This window comes from Tamandua tetradactyla, chromosome 9 (genome assembly GCF_023851605.1).
Source record: "Tamandua tetradactyla isolate mTamTet1 chromosome 9, mTamTet1.pri, whole genome shotgun sequence".
Taxonomy (NCBI): domain Eukaryota; kingdom Metazoa; phylum Chordata; class Mammalia; order Pilosa; family Myrmecophagidae; genus Tamandua; species Tamandua tetradactyla.
In genome coordinates, this window is record NC_135335.1 from 65763783 (window position 1) to 65786298 (window position 22516).

A 22516-nucleotide genomic window follows, 5' to 3' on the forward strand; every position below is an offset into this window, starting at 1 on the left:
TGGGAATGAAACAAGGATGCCCATTGTCACCACTATTATTCAACATTGTAATAGAAGTCCTTGCTGGAATGATTACACAGGAGAAAGAAATAAAGGGCATCCAAATAGTGAAGGAAGAAGTAAAACTTTCATTATTTGCAGATGACATGATCCTATACCCTTAGAAATCTATGACAAAGCTACTTGAGCTAATAAACAAATCCAGCAAAGTGGCAGGATACAAGATTAATGTATTGACCCAGCAATACCAATATTCGGTATATACCCAGAAGAAATTAAAGCAGTGATGCAAAGAGACATGTGCACACTGATGTTCGTAGCAGCACTATTCACAATTGCAAAAGATGGAAACAATCCAAGTACCCGCCAATAGATGAGTAGATAAACAAAATGTGATTATACATATGACAGAATATTACACAGCAGTAAGACAAAATGATGTCCTAAAACATATGACAGTGTAGATGAACTTTGAAGACATAATGCTGAGTGAAATAAGCCAGACACAAAAGGGCAGATACTGTATGATTTTGCTATTATGACTCTAGTAAAGATAATCTCAGTGGTTACACTGTAGAATATAGCAGACCTAGAGGCACACAGACATTACAGATGGGGGAAAGGCTACCCAATGAGGTTGAACTTAAATGCAAGGGAACACACAGAAGTGAGGGTAACTTTTATTAGTGGGGTTATAAGTACCATTGCCATACTGAAGGTGAATATGATTGAAAGGGGATGTATAGTGCCATGTATTCCACTGATTAAATCTACAATTATAAATAAGTTCTCACATGAATTATTTCAAAGGTTTGATATTGGACAGAGTCAATAGTAGAGGCGGCAGGGGGAATGCTATACCATGGCCAATGCTGGCCATGCATGCTATGGCCAACAGTAACAGGAAGACATCAACAGTGTCACACACGATCAGGGGCAACTAATGGTGGGGGGAAGGACAAGTGATAAGGGGTAGTTCTTATTTGACATCTGGTGAGGCTGCATGTCAGTTCTGTCTCTACGGAACAATCAAAATTGTCTAAAATTGGGAATGCTGCTGATTGTGGAACCGAGTGAGAATACTGTAAGATATGGTTTGTTTATTTTGGACATTATCCATGATGCCCAATGGATGGAAGGAGCCATAGGGTACAATGACTGAGAAGCAGAATGGCAAACTGTGATACATTTATGTCATAGAATATGGCACAGCTACAAAAAGGAAGGACATCGAGAGGCATGCAGTGAACTGAATAAACCTTGGGGGTGATGTGTTGTTCAAAGGAAGCCAGAGACAAAAGAACAAATACGCTAAGGCAGCTTCCAGAAAATACTTATAAGGAAATCGGGACCTAGATTGTAAGCCCTCAGAGAAGCCACACTTAGCCTGAAGTTGTAAATATATTTCTAGATTCTGAGAATGACCTATATGTGTATCAGCTGGTATTTCCCTGGAACTTTGAGTAGCTCTGTGATACCTAAGACCCAGAAATAGAGTGTTGCAGCCCTGAAAGTTAGCATAGCTACATACAATAGCAGTTAAAGTAACTGAAAAAAAAAAGATCAGGCCTCAATTAGAGAAAAAAACAAAGCCAACCTGGCTGGGACTAAGGTAAATCAGAAAAGGGTAAAAGATGATAGTGTATATACTCTAGACCTTCACCTACTATATGACTAAAGGCAGAGAGGTTTATTATGTCTAGAATCTACATTTTCTGTAACACTTCATCTAAACCAACCTCTCTGGATAGCTCACTTAACCCAAACTCCTGGAGTCCAGAACAGAAACAAGGCCTTGTAATTCTGTACAGCTTGCCGTAATACCTGGATATATCTCAGACTAGGGTGGGCTGATAATTTTAAAGTATTGATACAGTCCCTTGAGAATCTGAAGAAGAATAAAATATGGAACTATGAAATTCCCCATCTGGGAAACCCTGGGTACACACTCAACATTGGGGACTCCCAAGAAAAATAAGTCAAGCCCTTGATTTTGAGGATTGCCCTTATGGCACTTAAATCTGTAGTGAAGAAGCTACGACCACCTATAACGAGGCCTAAGATTTGCTTCCAGGAAACCTCTTTTGTTACTCAGATGTGGTGCTTCTCCCTCTAAACCCAACTCTGTGAGGAAAATCATTACCCTCCCCACTAGTGGAACATGAAATTCAAGGGTGAATGTCTCCCTGAAAATGTGGGGCATGACTCTCAGAGATGAATCTGGCCCTAGCATCATGAGATCAACAATGCTTTCCTGACCAAAAGTGGGGAAAGAAGTGTAATAATATAAAGCATTCATGGCTAAGAGAGATCAAATGGAGTGGAGAGGCTGTTCTAGAGGTCAGTCTTATGCAAGCTTCAGTCAGACAGTGCTGACAGCTATGGTTTGCTAAACCCCAATCAAACACCACTCCCACTGACTCATTTTTTTTTTTACATGGGCAGGCACCAGGAATCGAACCCGGGTCCTCTGGCATGGCAGGCAAGCATTACTGCCTGCTGAGCCACCATGGCTGCCCCTGTTGACTCCCCAGGGCAGAAGGTCTCTCTGATGTAAGACTGTCCTGGCCTGGATATGGCTTGTGGACGGCAGAAGATTCAGTCTCAGCAGGAAAAAGCCAAAAAGCAAGCTGGACAAAAGAAGAAACAAGGATATGACCAAAAGGCTGCCCAAGTTTCCTTAATATATACCTGCACTGTCTGTAGGACTCAAATGCCAGACCCTAAGACCTTCAAAGCAGCACTCTGAGAGCAAGCATCCTGACTCCACTTCCTCTAGAAATGGCTGATGTTCAGGCATAAAGCTGTTTACAGGTGAATTCATAACACCTTTGACTCTTCTACTGTCTCAGACCTTAGGCAGCAAACCTGCAACTGCTTTTCTAACAATGTGTTGATCAGCAAAAATGAAGGGGCTACAGAAACACTAATTTTTATGCTGCTCCCTTTTGGGCTTCATTCAAAGACAACTAATTCTGTGTTAAATGTACAGTTAACTCCGATTTGAAAATCCGAAAATCAGCCCATTCATGTTACAAAAAATATTTTTATAATTTTTAATTATATTGGTGTTAATATTGCATAAAATAACTCATTAATAAAGTAGCACTTTGATTTTACAACAACAATAATAACAACAAAAAGTGAATCTCTGGGAATGTCTGTTTTTAATGCCTTTTTTTTCAATTGCTCGCCAAAAAGGAGGTATAAAATAGGAAGAACAAAATGGTGATTAGCCAGCTGCCTCCCCAGACATTCACTGTTGAGCAGCCCTCCTGGGTTTGCTAGAAGGTGCTATCTTTACCCCACAGGTTTGCCCAGTCTGTTCCCCAGGAACGCCCCAGAGACTGTGTACACAAGTGGTAGAAACAAGCTCAACAACATGCTCTAATTAAACAAGGGAGACAGAGCCTTCCTTACCAGGGGGCCCTAACCAAGCTCCGATGGAAAACATATGTCTCTCCTGATAATGCCACCTGAGATTTCCAGGACCATATTATCTCTCCAAACAAGAAAGACAAAGCCTGTGAAAAAAAAACAATGCAGGGAACAAGAATAAAAGAACACTTATAAAGAGAAATCACATTAAGCTCTCCAAATGAACGACACAGCTTCTGGATTTCTAACAGTGGGAAATGAACTTGAACAGTAGAAGAAAATGTCCCAGTTCAACCGCAAACCTAGGCAGCACCATGAACCTGGAATAGACCAGGACCTATATTTCAGTAATAAAGCTGACATTTCAATCAGAGAAGAAGTGACTGGAAGGTCAATTGTGATAACAAATGACCCAGAAACTGCCTCAGTCTATAAGTTGTCTTCTAAGAATAGACCCAATCATGCAGTCAACTACATCCAAAGCTTCAAATCTACTATACCCATTTTGATAAATAAGAACACGGGTTCTTTGGCAAAAGGCATCTTCATCTCAAAAGCTTGGCAAAGCCACATCTTGGGTCAAGAAACTACCACGTGGCCACCAGTCACCCTCAGTAGCAAAAAAGCACTGAAAGCAAAACCGAGTGTTAGTCTGCAGTTGAAATTAGGTCACCCCATTACTCTCGCCAAGTCATGTGCTTTCATTTCATATTTGATTCCTAATTGTATATTTGATTGTCCCTTCCTGACCTATCGCTTGTCCTTCCCACACCAAACTACAAGTTCAATGAGGGAAGGGACTACTTTCCCTGTTCACCAAATGTCACCCCAGCACTTAGGTCACTGCCTGGCCCATTGTACATACTCAATCAATATTTGTTGGATGAATGGCAAATTGTTGTAATAAACTAATTGTGAATGTAATGCATGCAATCACTAATCATGAATCCCCTGAAGCACACCATAACAGTAACAGTTTGCCAATATAGAAAAAAATTTTATTCCAGATTTGAAGATCTGTGAGGAGGCAATGATAGCACAAAAGGCCCTCGGACCTTGGTTTAAGCTAACTTTCATTTCTTTAAGGGATGCGCTGGCTTCTGACAATCAATGAGAAGGGAAGTCCAGCTCCTAACTTATTCCCAAGCTAAAACCCCTTTGCAGTGGGGTGGGTGATCAGGTCAAGGGGGATGGTGTCCTGGCCAACTTATTGCCCCAGTGCCTTCTTCAAATCTGTGCAGCCATGTTTACTCCGAAAGCCACTAAACTGCAGAGTGTGCATGTGGGTTTCTTCTAAGAGCCAGAGCTCATTATTTGCATTCTGGGGATCTGGGCCTATGGATGGTTCATTTGCTCCCAGCCATGCTGCTGAATACCACAGCAGGCAGGTAGTTCCTGTACTCAGAAGCCTTAAGATACACACCTGTCTACACTGGGCAAATCCCCACCAGGCTAGAGATTCCATAGGCAACTCCAAAGCTAAAACAAAGCTAAAAGCTGGCACTTATGCAGACCAAACATCTTAGTCATGTACAAAAGTGCTGAATTTTTTTTTTTGCTTAAAACAACACAAATTATTGGGTCTCAGTTCTAGAGGACAAAAGTCCAAAATCAAGGTATCGGCAGGGCCATGCTCCTTCTGAAACCTACAGGAGAGAACCCTCTCTTGTCTCTCCCAGCTTCTCAGGTTTGCTGGCAATCCTTAGCAGTCCTTGGCTTGTGGATGCCTCACTTCCAGGAACTCTATCACTTATCCTTCTCGCCATGCAGCTCTGATCTTTTTGGGAATATTTCGTGATATTACTCAAAATGAAAGTTTTTCCAGAAGCCCAATTTCCATTTCGATAAGTGAAGCTAGTATTCACTAATACTAACAAATTTAAAGGACAAAAAAGCTATTTTTAAATCATATTTTTCATTTCCACTGAATCAAATTTAAAAATCTATTCAAACAGTTGTTAAGCTTTTGAGTCAAAAGTGAATTTCTATCGCTAAATATCTTTAAATATTTTAAAGATCTTTTATAAGAAAAAAGCTAACAGTTGAAATATACCACTTTCATTAATTACCATAATAAATCAGTTAACGTTTCTCACTAAAAACTTTTGATGAAATAGATGATATACTGATGCAAGCTGCTATTTAATTTACTCAGAAGTTTTATCAAGAAGATATACATTCATTCCCCAAAAGAGGAAGGAATGGATGAAGTAAGGATTCCCTGATATGGTAAAGACCCCAAGTCACACCCATTCAGGTGACAGGAACTCAATTGCAGGAATTTTAGGTGATGTCCCTGCCTTAGCTTATGAGCCATTTCTTCCACATACAGAGATAGATCTGAATTTGGTGTAACCCATGAGTAAATGAGCCATGTGGTCATCTTCTGACTCATGGTGAAATTCCCTTCCCAGGTACAGGCGATGTGGCAGTTCCTGGCAGTTGCAGTCTCGTGCACGGCCCTTTTCCTTGATTCCTTTGGCTCTTATTTTTATTTCCTTTTGTTTACATTTCACTAAATAAGGTTGATTAAGCACCAAGTACGTGTATGTTTCTTGTTTGTGAACACAGGAATGTGCAACCGCTACAGAGGAGCTTAATGAGAGGCCAACAGCCATTTTGGGGAGATTTTATTACCAAAACAGGCCTTAAGTTGTGTTATGACAACTACCATAACTATTAAAGTGTGTGCATTTCAATGGCGCTTTGTTATTTTAACAAACACAGGCACCAATCTGTAGTTCAGTAGCGTGTAGAAAGAGATCCTTTACATGGTAAATACATTTCAACTTAGAAGAACAACCCCTATGAAAGGTTTTCTGGGATGGAGTTATGCTTACCATTTGAAAGAAGCTAGCAATGTAACTAGCTGTTAATCTGTTTCAAGTAGATGCAGCCCAATGCAAGCCCTTACTACTGAGGGTACAAGAAAGCCCTCAGACTCCTCCTTGGGAGGAGCGACTTTTGACAAACTCGGGTGTGGTAGATTTAGTTGTCAACTCGGCCAGGTGAAGGTGCCTAGTTCTGCTCCTGTGGACATGAGCCAATGACACGTGAACCTCATCTGTTGCTCATTACATCTGCAGTCAGCTAGGAGGTGTGCCAGCTGAAATGAATGATGTTTGATTTAATCAGCTGGTGCTTAAATCAGAGAGGTCAATGTAGCACAGCCCAAGCAGCTCAGTATACCTCATCTCAGTGCTCGCAGCTCAGCCCAGGCCTTTGGAGATGCAGAAAGAAAACACCCCGGGGAAAGTTGTCAGAACCCAGAGGCCTGGAGAGAAGGTCAGCAGTGATCATCCTGTGCCTTCCCACGTAAAAAAGAACCTCAGATGAAAGTTAGCTGCCTTTCCTCTGAAGAACTAACAAAATAAATCCCCTTGTATTAAAAACCAATCCATCTCTGGTGCGTTGCATTCCAGTAGCTAGCAAACTAGAACACTGGGCTCATTTGTGAGGGCAGGGGGCAAGTCATGATAGTGAAGCTGGAGCAAATGCCTGAGACCCACAGTTTGGAGTTTCTGTGGGTCCTGGAAAATCATGGGGAGATCAGACAACCCCAAAGAGGAGGTTGGATCCACAAGGTCAAGTTTCCACATAGACCCATAAAGCAGTCTGTGACCTTGGACTTAAGACAGTAATTATTTTTGCTTTCCTAAATTTCATTGTACTTATTGTTTCAACACTTACTAATATGTAGTTTAAAAAGGAGTCAAGAGTGTCCTGTGCTAGTTATGTTGCTGTCACCAGCTCACTATAGGACCTTGGGATTTGGTTTCCTTCATTCATAAAATGAGATGGTTACATTGGAGCAGAGGTTCCCCATCTTTTATTTCATGGTCTAGAGGCCTTCTTTCGAAAGGTTTCTTTTGAAACAAAAGAAAGCAGGCTGAATGTATTTGCTGGGTCAGAGCTAGCGTAGCTTGAGCACAGAAGTACTTATGTTTCATAAGGTCATCTGAAATTCTAAAAATGGATTATTACCTTCAAAGAACCAAGGAACACGGGTCATGGGGGAGCTTAATAGATTCATTCTGTGATTCTTTGGCTGAAATTGGCTAGCCCACATTTCTTTCACTGCCACACAGACTGGGAAAGCATGAGCAAAAATGCCTAGGTGACTTGCTGGAAGCTGATGGGTGGAACTTGGCGCACAGGTAGCAATAAGCTACAAACCAAACCCAAAATGCAAACAGCAGTGACAATCTCTAAACTGGATGCATCCTGGTCTGTGACGGTTGGAATCGTTGACTCCAGCGCTGTGCTAACAAGGTAAGGGTATGAATTCTCTCTGCCTTTTAGTCCAATTAAGCCCAGCCTATTCTAGCAGTTCACACTCTTCTGGAAATCCATGCCTGGCCTGACAACAACCCCCCACCCCCACCTCCCTATCCCCCACCCCCAGCACAATTCAGCAAAACAGACACCATCTAGTTGTGCCTCGCTGTACAACTCCAGGGGGTGCCACTCACACCTTTTCTATATGAACACCCCTTGGAGACATGCAATTCAAAAGCCCCCCGGTTTTCATTTCTGTTCACCTAGAGAACAGACTGCAAAGTTCCTAAGCAGCTTTTATACAGTAAGCCAATGTTGGGTCCTGAAAGTATGAAAGGCAAAATGATTTAAAGTTGTCCTGAAGATCTAAACACACAAGAAATAATAACACAGTAGCCTGTCTGATTCCTTGCTTACCTAAAGACACACAAATCAATAGTTGGACAAACTACAGAGAAGTGCATCTACACTACATGACATGGAAAGAATGTGGAACAAGCAAGCTGGCAAACTGCAATTTGTGAACAAATTTCTGGAAGTCGAAAATGATAACTGAGTAAGCAGTGTGAGGATTACGCAAAGCCAAAGGCATGACAAGGGAACATCTTTAGAAGACGTGTCTGCTTATGCTGCAGAACTCTAAAAAGCTCAGGAACTGAAGAGACCAGAAGAAGGCAGAGGTTTGAAAGTTGGAGAACCTGAGATCTCATTACCCACCTCAAATGGCCAGGAGAGAGTACCCCATGTCCACTTCTGAAGGCAAATGGGGGTTATTCTCTGAAGAAAGGAAAGCTGAGAGGCTTCAGCCTTGGGGATGCCAGCGCAGGGGGAGCAGGGCTGAGGATCACACAGAAAGCAGAAGGGCTGACGGAGGTCAACGTCCTGCATAAGAGGTTCCACCCTCCCCTTGCCCTGTCCCCATAAGAGATGCCAGCATTTTCTTTCTTGAAACGGGGCAAGCTGAAATACCTAAGGGCATTCCTATTTGGGGGGGCTCCTAAAGGGGGACTCGATCTGATGACCCTATAGAAAACCCCAACAAAAGGTCAAGAAAGTCTCCAACACCTAATAGAATCCAAAACTACTGTGAGTCCAAAACTAGACTCAGAATGTTAGAAAAAAATTAAAACAAACTATCATGAATATTCTCAAGAAGAAAAATCCAAGATCCCAAAAGCCAAGAACCAACACAAGACAGATTCTAAAATCAAAACTAAGAAAAGTTTCTCGGAATTGAAAATGAGACCATAAATTTTAAGTCAGGAGAATGGCCGAAAGCTAAAGCTAAAGAAATCTCTCTGAAAGGAAAACGGAAAACAAAAGAATGAAAATAGGGACAAAAAAGTAAGAAAACTAGAAGCAATCCAAGAAGTATAGTGCTTGACTAATAAGATTTCCAGTAGGAAAAGAAAACAGAGAGGAAGAAAAGTATCAAAGAAGTGCTTCAAGAAAATTTTCTAGAACTGAAGGATCTGAATTTCCAGATTAGAAGGTTCGTAAATCCTGGGAGAATGAATGACCAACGTCTGGGGAGGCAGAGCATTACAAAATATCAAAATATCAAGGATAAAGTGAAGATACAAAAACCTTTTCCTGAGGGAGAAAAACAAATGATCTAGAAGAGACCAGATACTGGAAGGGCACCAGGCTGCTCAAAAGCAACATGGAAGCAAGTAAGAGGCAGTGCTTGAACACCTTGAGAGAAAGTTATTTCCACCCCAGAGCTCTAAACCGAGCGAAGCGATCAATCAACAACAAGGGCAGGATAAGGACGTTTTCTGACACATATGCTCTCAAAACATGCATTTCAAAACATGTGTGCTTTCTCAAGGCTAGAAAACACACTCTCCCCACAGAGAGGGGTACAGCAAGGAAAAAGACGTCATGGGGGCCAGCAGCAGAGGCTCCAAGCTAGGAGAAGAGGAAGGGGATGAAGACGCAGGATGTCCAGGAAGAGTGGAGACCTGAGCGAGAAGAGACCGCAAGAGGACAAAAGAAAAACAGAGAAATGGAAAGTGTCGGCCTAATACGTTTGAGCTTTATTAAAAGGGGTCTCTTAGACAAGTTAGAGAGTTAAAACAATCAAATAGGGCCCCCAAAAAAGCTAATATTAATAGCAAAAAATGGTTGCACAAGAAAGGAAATGTAAACTGGGAATTCTGTTTTGCTCACATACGAACAATATTTCTACAGGCATAAGGAGTTATTGGAAAATTGTGGCATCATTAGAGTGGGTGGGGGAGGGGAAGGGTGTGCAGGTGAAGGGAAGAAAGGAAGATAAAATAACCGTTTAAGTTGCTAAATCAAGAAATCGCAGTTTAAGCATATTATTTAGAAAATCTGACTAGAGCTAAAAGCATAAAATGCACAACAGTTGCTTTAAGAAACAGGACTGGGAAGTAGGAGGAGGCAGGGCAAGAAACCTGTCACTTTTTAATGAAAAGCCTGGAAAAATTAGTTGACTTGAGAGAAAAAGAGGAGAAAGAGAAAGGGACTGATTTTCAAATTTAGTATTCTCCACATCATTTACTAAATATTCTGCAATTATAAATTTGTTTTTCTTTGACCCAAGTGGTATTTAACAGTCTTGATTTCTAAAAATGAGAAAAACAAATAAGCAGAAAAATAAACAAAATAATTGTTCATTGCATCAAGCAGATCTGAAATGGAAAATAACAGGTGACATGTGGACAGGGGGTCCTGGGAAGACCCAGCTGGGAAGGTGTCCCAGACACCTGGAGGTGGGGTCTCTGAGGGTAGAGGAAGAGGTCTGGGAGGGGGGTTCAGTGGCTCTGGGGGGTGGGCAAGAGGACTCGGTTCATTTGGGCTTTCCTGACACGCTCTCAAGCTCCAACAAAACCACCATCCTCCAAGCCAGCCCACCAGCTCAGCTCCACCCTTACAGACAAGGAGTCATTTTTCCAAATATTAAATGTACCCAGATCACATCCCAGACTGCACTAATTTCACATGCCACTCCAAACCCCAAAGTGGTACAATCATCCAAGAATATGCAAGACACTACAGGACATGCTATCTGTGGAGAAAGAGCTGTCCCTGGACCCAAAGGACAAACACAAAAGGGAACCGGAATATGATGAAGTCTCACTGGTCGATAACTCAGAGAAATCCACACCCAAGTTTGGTAATTAATGCCCAAAATGGAAAACAAACATGTTGGAGTAGAGAGCTCTGAGAGAGAACGTCTTGGCAGATGCCAGAATTTTACTTTGAATAATAAATTAATTTCTTTCTGTAAATCTGATGTGAGAGAGAGAACAGGTGTTTTAATTTGAGCAGCAAAGTAACTTTGCTCTCTGGAAGGTAGAGGGTATACGCTATGGGAAATGAGGCACGGGCTCTAATTGTTTCCTGCAGCCTAGTTTATTGGGGAAAAGATAGATAGAGAAGCCTGGCTGGAATCCGAGCACTGCCACCTACTCATCACGGGGCAAGTAACAAGTACCTGGCACCTCAACATCCTTCTCTCCAAAATGGGTTCATGATACCTTGCTGGGTGGTATGAGAATTAAATAAGGATGTAAGTGCCTGGCACGGCAGGAACCCAACACATCTCAATGTTATTGTCAATTATATCGCTGCAGGTCTCATGTAGTAAAATCATCCAAGGCCACAGAAAGTCAAGAGAAAGGCGGTGCATTGTACAGTAGCCAAAACTGGTTTATCTAGAAACACAGGGGACCTGCCTGGTCACAACTTTAGGTGAGCCTTCTACATCATTTGTGTTTATTTATCTTCTGAATGAAAGGTTGTGCTAGTGTCTGGTGTCTAGGTGGAGATGAGAGGGAAAGGCTGGCTCCCCTAGGGACCCGACCCTTTCCCTCAGTTCTCTGATGAGCATCGGGGGTATGGAGGGGGTCACATCTTGCCCAACATATTCTTGCTCAGGTCTTGTTGCCTTCATCCTCAAAACAAATCGTTTCCTTTCCAGACAAGCGGAAATGAGCAGAGAGCAGGGCCCTGCCATGAATCTTCCTGAACAGTCTTTGAAAATACTTAAAAAGAGTTTTATGCTTTTAAAAGTATCATCTGAAAAAAAAAAAGTATTGTCTGTACTGATATGTGGACATCGTGGACACATTTTACCTGTTTCTTTAGCTTGAAGCTCCCCCTTATAACTGAGCCAGACTCTGCTCGTCAATTTGGCAAATGGGAAATTTCTCATAAAATATTTTATTCCAAACTCATATAGTATATGGGTGATCACAATATTAAATACGGTACGATACCATTTAAAAACACACCTTTAAAAAAATTGATGAGAACAGAGGTGAAAATATAAGAATCGATACAAAATGTATTCACCAAAGAAATGACCAAATACAAATCAAGCCAAGAGCGCCATGAATCTAACATTCGTGATTCCCTGATAGGATTCCCCCACTAAAGCTAGAAGTAGCCTCCTCGGGGGACTTAAATTCCCCCAGTCTCCTAAATCTCAGCCTTGTTCAGAGAGAAATTAGCAGCCACTGGGCTGGCACGTCTATCCATGCCCTCCCCTCCACCACCGCTTGGACTCAGGTGCTTGCTCAGCTATCACAGGAAAAGGTGTCCTAAACCCAGCACCTCCTATCTCCAGAGCTTCAGAATGTCACCTATTCCCTTCTGGGGATAAATCCACGAAATGAAAAAAAAAAAAAAAAGACATATCTGTCATCTTAATCCCATTGCTGTGGGTGTGAATCATTGTAATCAAGACTTTTTGAAGACGTTATTTTTAGTTCAGGTGTGGCCAACTGAGTCAGGGGTCTTAAGCCTCTTCCTGGAGTCCTTATAGAGAAAACCACAGGGAGGGGAGTTGGGAGCCAGAGGTCAGGGGGAACCCAGAAAAGAAGGGAGAGGCCATGCCTCTCTTCCTTGCTGGGAAAGCCAAGGATTTCTACGTTCTCGGGAGGAAGTGAGGCTTAAATTCCCACTGTTTAAGTCAACCTCCCGTGCGGTATTTGTCACAGCAGCCATGAACTAAGTCACCTCTCCCTCCGCATATTCCCCCTTGCCCTCCACTGCCTCTTTCCCTACAAACTCCAGTAGGTTTTTCTCTGCCATGCTTCAGAGGGCAGAGCCCCAGTCAACTGGAGGCATCTGAAGAGTGGACAGAAATGGGTGGAGATGGGGGTTAGGGCTCTTACAGAAACAGAGGGGAGAGTCGGTTTTTGACATTCAAAATAGGGCATTTTTATTAGGAAAGAATGCTCGCAGGTCAAAGGCAAGACAACTTCAGTTCTTCTCTTGGTTGGTTTCTTGAACCAATTCTCCTGGGACTCCCCCTTGCTCTGAGGTCTCTTTCCCAGACTGCTCAGCCCAACTCCTCTTCCCTCACCCCTGTAGCAGTGTCAGTTTTCTTCAACATCCTCCCCCACGTTCACGCTCATATTACCCAACAAATGCTCCCCGCCCCAAGAAATTTCACACACTTCAAGGCTGCAAGTAACTCAATGCCAGTACCCCCAAATCTATACTTTACCCCAACCTGTACCCTGGGTGTCAGAACTGGCTTCTAACCCTGAGATGACTTATTTGGAGAACTTCACCTGATGGCCACAGGGATGTCAAATTCAACTTCCCAAATGGTGTGGGGGGGGGGGGGGGGGCGCCCGTGAGTCTCACGTTTTTGAATGTTGGCTAATGGCAACTGCAGCCACTGATCATTTACACTTGTAACCGAAGTCTTTTCCCTGCCTCTCTCTCCTCCCCCACCCATGATCTGTCTTTCCGATTTTACCTCCAGAATCTCTCCCAAATCCATCTCTTCTTCCCAATCTCCACTGCCAGTTCCTAGTTCAGCCTTTCCGCACCACCACGTCCTCCTACAAAGGTCTCCTTACCTGGTCTCTTGGCCACAGGCTCCCACTGCCCTAACTTCTCCAGAGTGGTCGATGGAAAACTGAAAACAGGGCTGTGGCCCAGTTCTAAGCTAAACTAAAGGCATCTCCCTTGCTCACCCAGCTCCAGCCACTCTGGCCTCCACAAACCTCCCAAGCATGCTCCCACCCACGGCCTTTGCACGGGCTATGCCCTCTGCCTGGACATTCCACACCCAGAGGTATGTACTTGGATCATTCCTCACTCCCTCTGCAGCTCTCTGCTGCAGGTCACTTCCTCTAAGAGCCTGCACTGACCACTCCAGCAAAACAGCACCTGCCTGGGACTTTCTGGTCCTTTGTCCCCGCTTTGAAAGTCTTTACAGCCTTCACTGCCTCCTAGCATTTTATATATCTGTTTATTGTCTCTTCCACCACTAGAACATAAGCTCCATGAGAAGAGGGATCTTATTTTTTTGTCCATTGTTATAGCCCTAGTACCTAGAACAGTGTCAGAATATAGTAGCGGATTCTCAGTAAATATTTGTGGAATTTTTGAATGTGGGTCTTGAAAGAAAGGGAATGATATGATGGTATTTATTTCAGGGAAATAGACAGAGACAGCTTATTTGATATAATACAATTTCCTTAGCACAGTTCAGTAGTAGCTGCTTTATAAAATGGTCCCAACTTCTCCTCTGGATATTCTCTAGCAAATAAAAAAACCTTCCTTTCCCCCTCCCTCCCCATTTTTTTTTTTTTTTTTGACTGCAATATGGGTGGGGTCACATTTCATTCTTTTTCCATGTTAATATCCCATTATTGTAGCACCATTTGTTGAATTTTGTTTGTTTTTAGGGGGAAGAGCATGGGCTAGGAATTGAACCCGCGTCTCCCACATGGCAGGTGAGAATTCTACCACTGAACTACCCTTGCACCCTCCCTCCCCCACTTCTTTTTATTTATACTGTTTGTTTGCTTCAAAAAATATTTATTGAGTGTCACTGGGTACCCCGTTCAAGCCTCCAGGCTGTCGTCATTTGTTAAGATTAAATTACAACTAGGACACAATCATTGCTCAATCTCTGTTTGTCCTCTCCCACTTTTTACATACTGATCATCCTGCCTTCCTGCCTAAGAAATCCTATTGGTTCTTCTTGGGCTCTGTGTGTCAATATAGCTCTAACAGCATAACCCTATATCATAATTACTTCCTTACTAATTAACCTGTTTCTCTCACCAGGGACCAAATGGTGCTTAGACATCACTGTATTCCCAGCAGCTAGCAATAATGACACACCTCATTTATTTGTACTCATTTGGATCAATCAGGCAGCTCAAAAACATTTTTAAACAACAGGGTGAAAAGAAAAAAGAATAGCATAATGAAGCTGAGATTAAGCTAAATTACCAGCCAAGTAGCCTAATCATAAACTCGTGCAAAATCACTCAAGAGGAGTTAAAAGTCGGGTTTGACTTTTGTTGTGGTTACGGCATAGAGGAAAACCTGATGAGTTTCAAGAGTGAACATTCATCTGGTAAAAACAGCCCCGTTTCTTGGGGCCTCCACCAGCATTTCCTGGCACTAAGGTCTGAGAGCACAGCCTTCCCTGCAAGTAATAAAGGAGCCACTGTGTCAAAGAAAAAGCACACGAGGCCGCGGCTCAGGAAACGTTCACTGACAGCTGGATGTGAAAAAAAAAGTGTCCAGAGTGATTTTCAACTGAACTGAGTCCGATTTCGCCAGGCCCTTCCTACACTAGGCCCTGCTCTATTCGGCAACCCCATTTTCGAATTCCACCAAATCCAGCTCGGTCCTCCAAATGGTTTTGAACAGCCGCTGATGCATCAGACCCTGTGTGGGTGCCAGGCACCCATGGCTAGTAACACACACTACCAACTCCTCTTCAGCATGAGCGGGGTGGGGGGGTCCTCTCGTCTGACAACACTGGGTGCCTGTGACCCTCAGCGTGTCCTACACCCTCTCTTCTAGGCTTACACAATACAGCCACAAAGCTCCCACCACCTACTCCAAACCCCCATGGTCTCCACTTAGCCCCAAGCTGCAAAGCACCAGAGATGGTGGCAGGCAATGTACGACCTGGATGCGTTATTCCAATCAGTTCGCTCCTAAGCCGGGGTGCTGAGCTCTCAAGGCGGGATCCTCTGGGCATGGAGGGGACACCCAGCTGCCTGGCCGAATGGAACAGGGACACGGCGGGAAAATAGGACCGGACTAAAGAGACTAAATATGTCCCTATCAACCAGAGGCAACTCGGTCCCAACATAATTATTTTCATCCCCTGTAGGAATCAAGAAGCATAATTCTGTTAATACTGAAAAACAGTCAGCCCTAACTGGGTCACGGAATCTGTCTCCTCGTGTTCTTTAGAGGGACAGAGTAGGAAAAACACTGAGCTTGTGGAAAGAGAGGATCTGCCTTCATGACTCAGCCCCGCAATGTAGTGTCTCTATCTGTGCTGCCCAACACAGCAGTCCTAGCCACATGTGGTCAATTAAATTTAAATCTTTAAACAGAATTCCAGAGACACGCTAGCCACATTTCAAAGGCTCAGTAGCCTCAAGGGGCTAGGGACTCCTGTACAGGACATGCAGATGGAGAACTGCCAACAACCTATGGAACAGCACTGATCTACACCATTTTTGGTAATTCAATTAACTTCTTGGGGGCCTCAGTTTCCCCTTGTGTAAAATGCGGACAATATCTACCTCACCAGGCTGCTGTAAAATTTAAATGAGATACTAAATGTGAACAGATTTTAAACTAGTTTTAGTACTTATAACTTGACTAAGTCCAAAGTCTAACAATCATCAGTGGTGGCACCTGTCAAAGGGAGTTACTATCATTTGGAAAAATGAAGTTTTAGCCCAGGCTACTGTGAATAGAAGGGCGCTGTCCGGGGTTGAGTAGATAGCACATACAGCTCAGACTGTCTCAGGAATGCTGCATCTGAGAAGGAATTAGAGAAACTGAAGCACGTCCAGAAGAGTCTGGAAACCTAACACGAAAGTGATGAGGGACAGAATCCAGGATTTCACACCCTGGGAAAAGAAGATGCAGCAGGAACCGAGAATAGAACAAGCCCTGAAGAGTCAATGGACTATCTTAGGGGAAGGGGCAATGATTCTGGGCAACTGCACAAATAACCAAGAGGTGGGCTTAACTCTAGAGCTAGAGTCATCCAGCAATGGAAATGGTTGCCTTCTGGGGAAGAGCACTTACAATCCCTGAAGATGCTCAGACCCAGCGGCTCCAGATCTTGAGTGAGCATCAGAATCACCCAGAGAGCTGAGGACAACCCAGATGTCTTGGCTCCACCACCAGAGCTGATTCAATAGGTGTGGCTGGGGCTCACACATCTGCATCTAGAACAAGCCACCAGGTGATGTGACAACACTGGTCCAGGACCACACTTGGGCAGGACACTACTTAACCAGACTATCACGGATGCCCGGCACCAGTGGGAGGTCAGACCTCCTAAACCAGCTCTAAAAAGACAGCACTCCAAGGACCTGATGGATCCTGCTAGCATTCAGAGTGCACAGATGCCCCCAGCCTGGGAGATACCGCAAAATCCAGAATGCTCAAGGCCTACTGCTATGTGTGCCACCTAGCTAGTCACCTCAGGCTAATCACTATCTTGCAGTCTTTCTATTTATGCAGGTCGAGTGTCATTTATATGCAGTGTCAGTTGCTCTGAGGAAAGAGGTCTATGCATAAACTTATGTATGTCTTCCACAGCAGGGTTCAAAATAAACCACATAAGAGTAGCTTTCTAGTTTGCAGGATGGGGGCTGCTTTGTAAGCCATTCAAGTTAAGTATTATGATAGCGAGGATACTTAGAAGATGGGCATTTTGCTCCATCCTTTTCTTATCCAAGGCAACCATCCCATGGCTGTGCAAAGCATCGATCCAAGGAGGCCACTCCCCTCATCAAAACCAGACATCCACACAAAGACTTGTACCTGAATATCTATAACAGCTCTCTTTCATATGAGCCAACCCAGAAAACCACCCTAATGAATATCAACTAATAAATGGGCAAACTGTGGTACATCTAAGGAAGTGAAATACTATTCAGCAATCATATGGAACAAATCACTGATACACACAACATGGGTGAATTTCCAAGCTTTATGCTGTGTGAAAAAAGCCAGGCATAAAAATCTGCCTACTATGAATCATTTATATGAAACTGTAAAAAAAAGACAAATTCATTGGACAGCCACAGAAAACAGAGAGTGGTTGCCCAGGGCCGGAAGTCAGGGTTGGCTGGAGAGGGGCCCAAAGGAAGCTTTTGGGTGACAGAAATTGTTCTAGATCTTGATTGTGGCCATGTTTACAGATATATGTGCATTTGTCTGTACACTTAAAAAGGGTACATTTTATTTACATTAAGGTATCTCAAAAAGCTGATTCGTTAAAAACAAGAACAGGCATTTGCTGTTTCATTGTATTCATTGTATTTCTCATTAATTAAACCTTAATTAAAGCATAAATCTTTATGGAAAACCTGCTTTTTGAGACAGGCACTAAATGTGGTCCATATTTTATCATATTCGTCTGAGTTCTGAATATTATTTTTGCAGCATTTTCCACAAAATATATCATAGATAATAGTGCATAAATACATATTATATTATATTCATTATATATCATATCATATATTATGCTGTATTATAATTTGAACCCCATGTAACCAACACTCAGGTCAAGAAATAGAATACTGCCTCTACTCCAGAACCCACCCCATGTACCCTCCTCTAATCATAACCTTTTCACTTCTCCCAGGGACAGCCACTCAACAACAGAAATAAAAATCTTTTTTTTTTTTTGGTAGCTTTATTTCCACATTTATTCAATGTTTTTGTCCTTCTAGTGCCCAGCACTAATGCCGTGCAGATAATGGACCAGTTATAAATGTTAGAGCTTTTGAAGTCAGACTCAAAATCCCGAAAGTTACTGTTGCTACCAAGTATTGAATCATCCAAAAAAAAATATGTTACAAAGCTAATTTCCATAAAAATGGAATAATACCAAATAAAGTCAAAACAGCATCACTAGTGCTGAAGACAAGATTTGGGTCCCGCATATTTAAAATATTAATCTTTTGTTTTCTCATGGAAAATATAGTGCTTCAGAATTCCTGGGACACATAATGTTAGAGGGTCACATAATATAAGATCAAAGATTAAGAAACATACTATTTAAAGAAAACTGAACGTCCTTGAAAAGTGTTCTAACCCTGGAAGCAACAAAAAGAGAATGAAAAACACTCCAAAAATTGAATCAAAGTTAATAAATGGGTCAGAAATTCCAATGGATTATAGCACAAAGTACAAAAGCAGTAACAAGTATTTCAGAATTCAAAGAGCAGGATGTTATCATTCTGTTAAGGAAAATAAATGCGTGGAATGTAGATACTGCAGGAGAAGAAATAACAGATAAGCAGAAAGCTAGAAGGAGGCTGAATACTTGGCCATTGTTTGCCTCTCCATCAGAATTATTCTCCATAGGAGTTATAAATACAGTACATGGCAAACATCACTCCTGAAAAATAACACATATGCCTTTCAATTGTCTTATGAAAAAACACTATTTTCAGTAGATATTACTAATAGGCCATAGAAAGAACACTTGCAGCTCATATCACAGAAATTAGGCTAAATCTTTAATATGAAAAAGCTCCTACAAATCAATCTTACAATTGGTAAGAAAAAGACCAATGGCTCAATTAAAAAACATATTTACAAACAATGTGGAGAAAAGATAATTAAAATGGCTTTTGAATATAAGAAAAGATGCTCAAACTCACAGAGAAATGCACATTTAAACCACATTGGGATGCCCTGTTTCACCTATCAGATTTGCAAGATCAAAGTCTGACAAATGCTGTCAGCAAAGATGTAGGAAAATAAGCAGTCACAACCATTGGAGGTGGGAGTATAAATTAATATCCTTCAAAATTATAAGTACATATACCCTCTAATTTCACTTCTAAGATTTTATTCTACAGAAATACTTTCATATATGCAAAAATGAAGTGTGTATAAGGTTATTAGCCATAACACTGAAATATCAAAAGTTTGAAAACAACCCATCATTGGGGACAGTTTAACAATTTGAGACATCCTTACAACTAAATTCTATGCTGTTGAAAAAAGAACAAAGAAGCAATTGCCAAGAAAACCATGAAGAGGGCAGCCCATGTAGTATTCCAGAATTTATGGCAAATACTGTGTAATTGCTGAACTATGCGTTAATATTACGTGGATAGTTAATACTACCTGGAAAGATACAGAAGAGACTGGGTAACACTGGAACACTGCGTAGCCAAGAACAGGCGTGAGAAAGAGATTTTCAAAATATGTATCCTTTTGTATCTTTAAACTTTTGAACTGAGTCTGTATTAGCTATTTTAAAAAATAAAATTTAAAATCAAGAAAAATAAATTTAAAACCACGGCCCTTATTAGTAAAATGATTGTGATAATATGATAAGGTTCTTTCTATCCCTAAGAATAATGCCCAATCCAGCCTAATATCATGTATTGCTCTCCTTTGAGTACTCATGTAACTTCATAACTGGGTATATGAAGAAATCGGGTGTAAACTCTAAAAACACAGATGGCTAAACACAAAGAAAAGTTCATTTACATTCAGGGACCCTGACAAGATGCAGCTCATTTTAAAGAGAAAACCAGGACTAGCACAGACTCTCCAGAAAAATCTTCCTGTTTTTCAAGTTGACCTAATAAAAATGGCAGGTGTGTTCTGTTCCAGGCGTTGATTTATTTTCCAACTGGAAGGTGAAATCCACATCCTCTGACAAGGTATACCGGGGTTCAGCCTCTTCTGCACTGCCTGGGTCAGGTTCGTTACAGGACCCTTGAGCAAACAAAGAAGGCTTTTTCTCTGCCCTCAGTTCAGACTGAGAACAGATGACAGCGCATATGCCCTTCAGCGAAGGAGCCAGATGCTTCCCATGCCCGTCTGGGTGAAGGGCACTTTTTGGAGAGCCAAACCTGTTGATCACGGGCTTTTATGAGAATAATTCCTATGTTTTCTCTCTGCCCTTCATGCTATTTTCTACACTGCGCAGTCCGAGGGGGGCGGGGCGGATGGGGTGAGGTACATAATCCACCTGTTTGTTTGCCTCCTGGTTTTCCTGCCAGGGAGTTAAGACAGTAAACCCTCCAGGGAAAGGGAAAACAAACCATTTAGCGCCCATCCCAGGTGGTTTATGAAGGTGGCAGAGTCTTGAACGTGTACCTAAGTTGGTCCAGCTATGTCTGCTGGAGTGCAGGGACAAATGCCAAGTTCAAGCCCACTAGCTCTGGCATGCTTGAGCCGACCAGGTCAAGACTTGAGAGTTTTAGAAAGCAAAGACTGAAGTTTCCGAGCACGGTGGCCACACCTATGGGGCTACAGGTGCGCAGGAGTCAGCGGACCACCTGGCCGCCGAGGCTGGACGCACGCGCGGGTGGACAGGGGTGCGACCGGAGACGGGGAAACGCGTTGAGAGGAAAGTTGAGGTGTGGGTCTTTCTGCTCGAGACAGGTGGCCGAGAAGGTGGGCCAGGGCTGACACCGCTCTCTCTGCAGCGTGCACACCCCACGCCGGCCGGCCGGTCTGCCCTCTGCCACCCCTGGGCGCCCCAAATGCCCCCCATCTCCACACCCCGGGAGCCCCCACCCAGCCCAGGCTCTCACCAAAACAGCAGGTTGGCACCCACGAAGGCGAGCAGGCTGCGCAGCGGCCTCTTCCAGCTCAGGAGCTCGTCGGCGCGGCCGCCCAGCCACAACACGGGCTCCCCGAGCAGCCAGGTCGCGGCGGCGGCCACCCGGCCCGCGGCCTCCTCCACCTGCCGGCCCGCGCCCGCCGCCGCCTCCTCCTGCTGCGGGGCCGCCGCCTCCCGCTCCTCCTGGAAGGCAGCCGGGGGCGGCGGGGGCCGCTGCGCCTGCTCTTCGGCAGCGGGAGCCGGGCATCCTTCCTCGGCGTGCTCCCGGGGCGCCACGCTCGCCATCTTCGCGGCCGGGCGGGGACGCGGACGCGCGGGGCACGCCTGGGTGTCGGCGCCGAGCGGGCGGCGGCGGGTCCCGGCGCTGGGCGCGCACCGCGGGCCGCGAGCCGCTGGGTGCCTTGTGACGTCAGCGCCGGCCGCGGCTGGGGCGCCGCCCGGGGGAGATGGGTGCGGCCAAGTTCGCGCAGGGGCGGGGCCGCGGGCTGGCTGGCATCCCCTGCGCGCTGGGGGCCGCGGCCGGCGGGGTTCCGGGGCGCTCGGCCACCTCGCCAGAGACGCAAGGAAATGACCCCCCTTTCCTCCCAGCTGCGGGGTTGAGGGGTGTGGGGCGGGGGGAGTGAACTGGTGGCGATGCCGCTGCGCGGTTGCTTCTCTCAAATGGAGCCAGGGCTACCGGCAAAATCAATTGGACATCTCCTTTTTTTTTGTTTTTTTCCCAGTCGGGGCCACCGCTCGCTCACCCTGCCACCTTGCAGGGCGTTACGCGGGCCCCCTGCGGTGGATTTCAGCCCCCGCCGAACCCCCGGGCCCTGGCGGTACACAGTCTGCACAGGCATAGGCATAGGCAGGGGTCTATGGCACCCTGGGAATAACGTGGTTAGAGGTGTTGGGTTGAAAAAGCAGGAAACCAAACCAAAACAAAACAAAACATTTGCGGTTGGTGAAGGGAGGGTCTGACCGTCTCATTTTACAAGGGAGGAAACGCAAACCCTCAGCGATGGGGGAAGGCGTTTCCTCTCTCGCCTGTTTCCTTGTGGGTATAGCGAGCTGGTTCAAAAAAAGCCCGTTGGTTTGTACGAGGTGCAAGGGACTGGGGGCTGAGAAGCAAGGGGTCCCGCTTTACACGTCCCGCAGGCTTGGCGAGGCTCGACTGCGGTTACTTGAGTGTCAGTCGGGTCTCGGTGTCACAAGCAGGCTTCAGAGCTGGGATAAGGAGGCAGTGGTGAAAGGGTTCCTGAGACCTCACCAGTACCCGGCCTCTTTGGATTTGGG

At 44.2% G+C, this 22516-nt stretch overlaps 1 protein-coding gene and 1 pseudogene across 3 annotated transcripts in view; one reads left to right on the plus strand and one right to left on the minus strand.

Moving 5' to 3' along the window:
- The window catches only part of RETREG1 (reticulophagy regulator 1), a 156625-nt gene extending 135054 nt beyond the window's left edge, over positions 1-21571 (minus strand). The window contains exon 1 of one of the 3 annotated variants that reach the window (XM_077116880.1): positions 21213-21571. In XM_077116880.1, the coding sequence (XP_076972995.1) occupies positions 21213-21526 (314 nt within the window). In that variant the 5' untranslated portion in view covers positions 21527-21571. Of the gene's footprint in view, positions 1-13502; positions 13519-21212 lie in introns of those variants that run through there. The other 2 variants (XM_077116881.1, XM_077116882.1) reach the window with 2 other exon arrangements.
- On the plus strand, positions 2576-2802 carry LOC143646140 (zinc finger protein 706 pseudogene; annotated as a pseudogene).
- Positions 21572-22516: the final 945 nt, after the last annotated feature.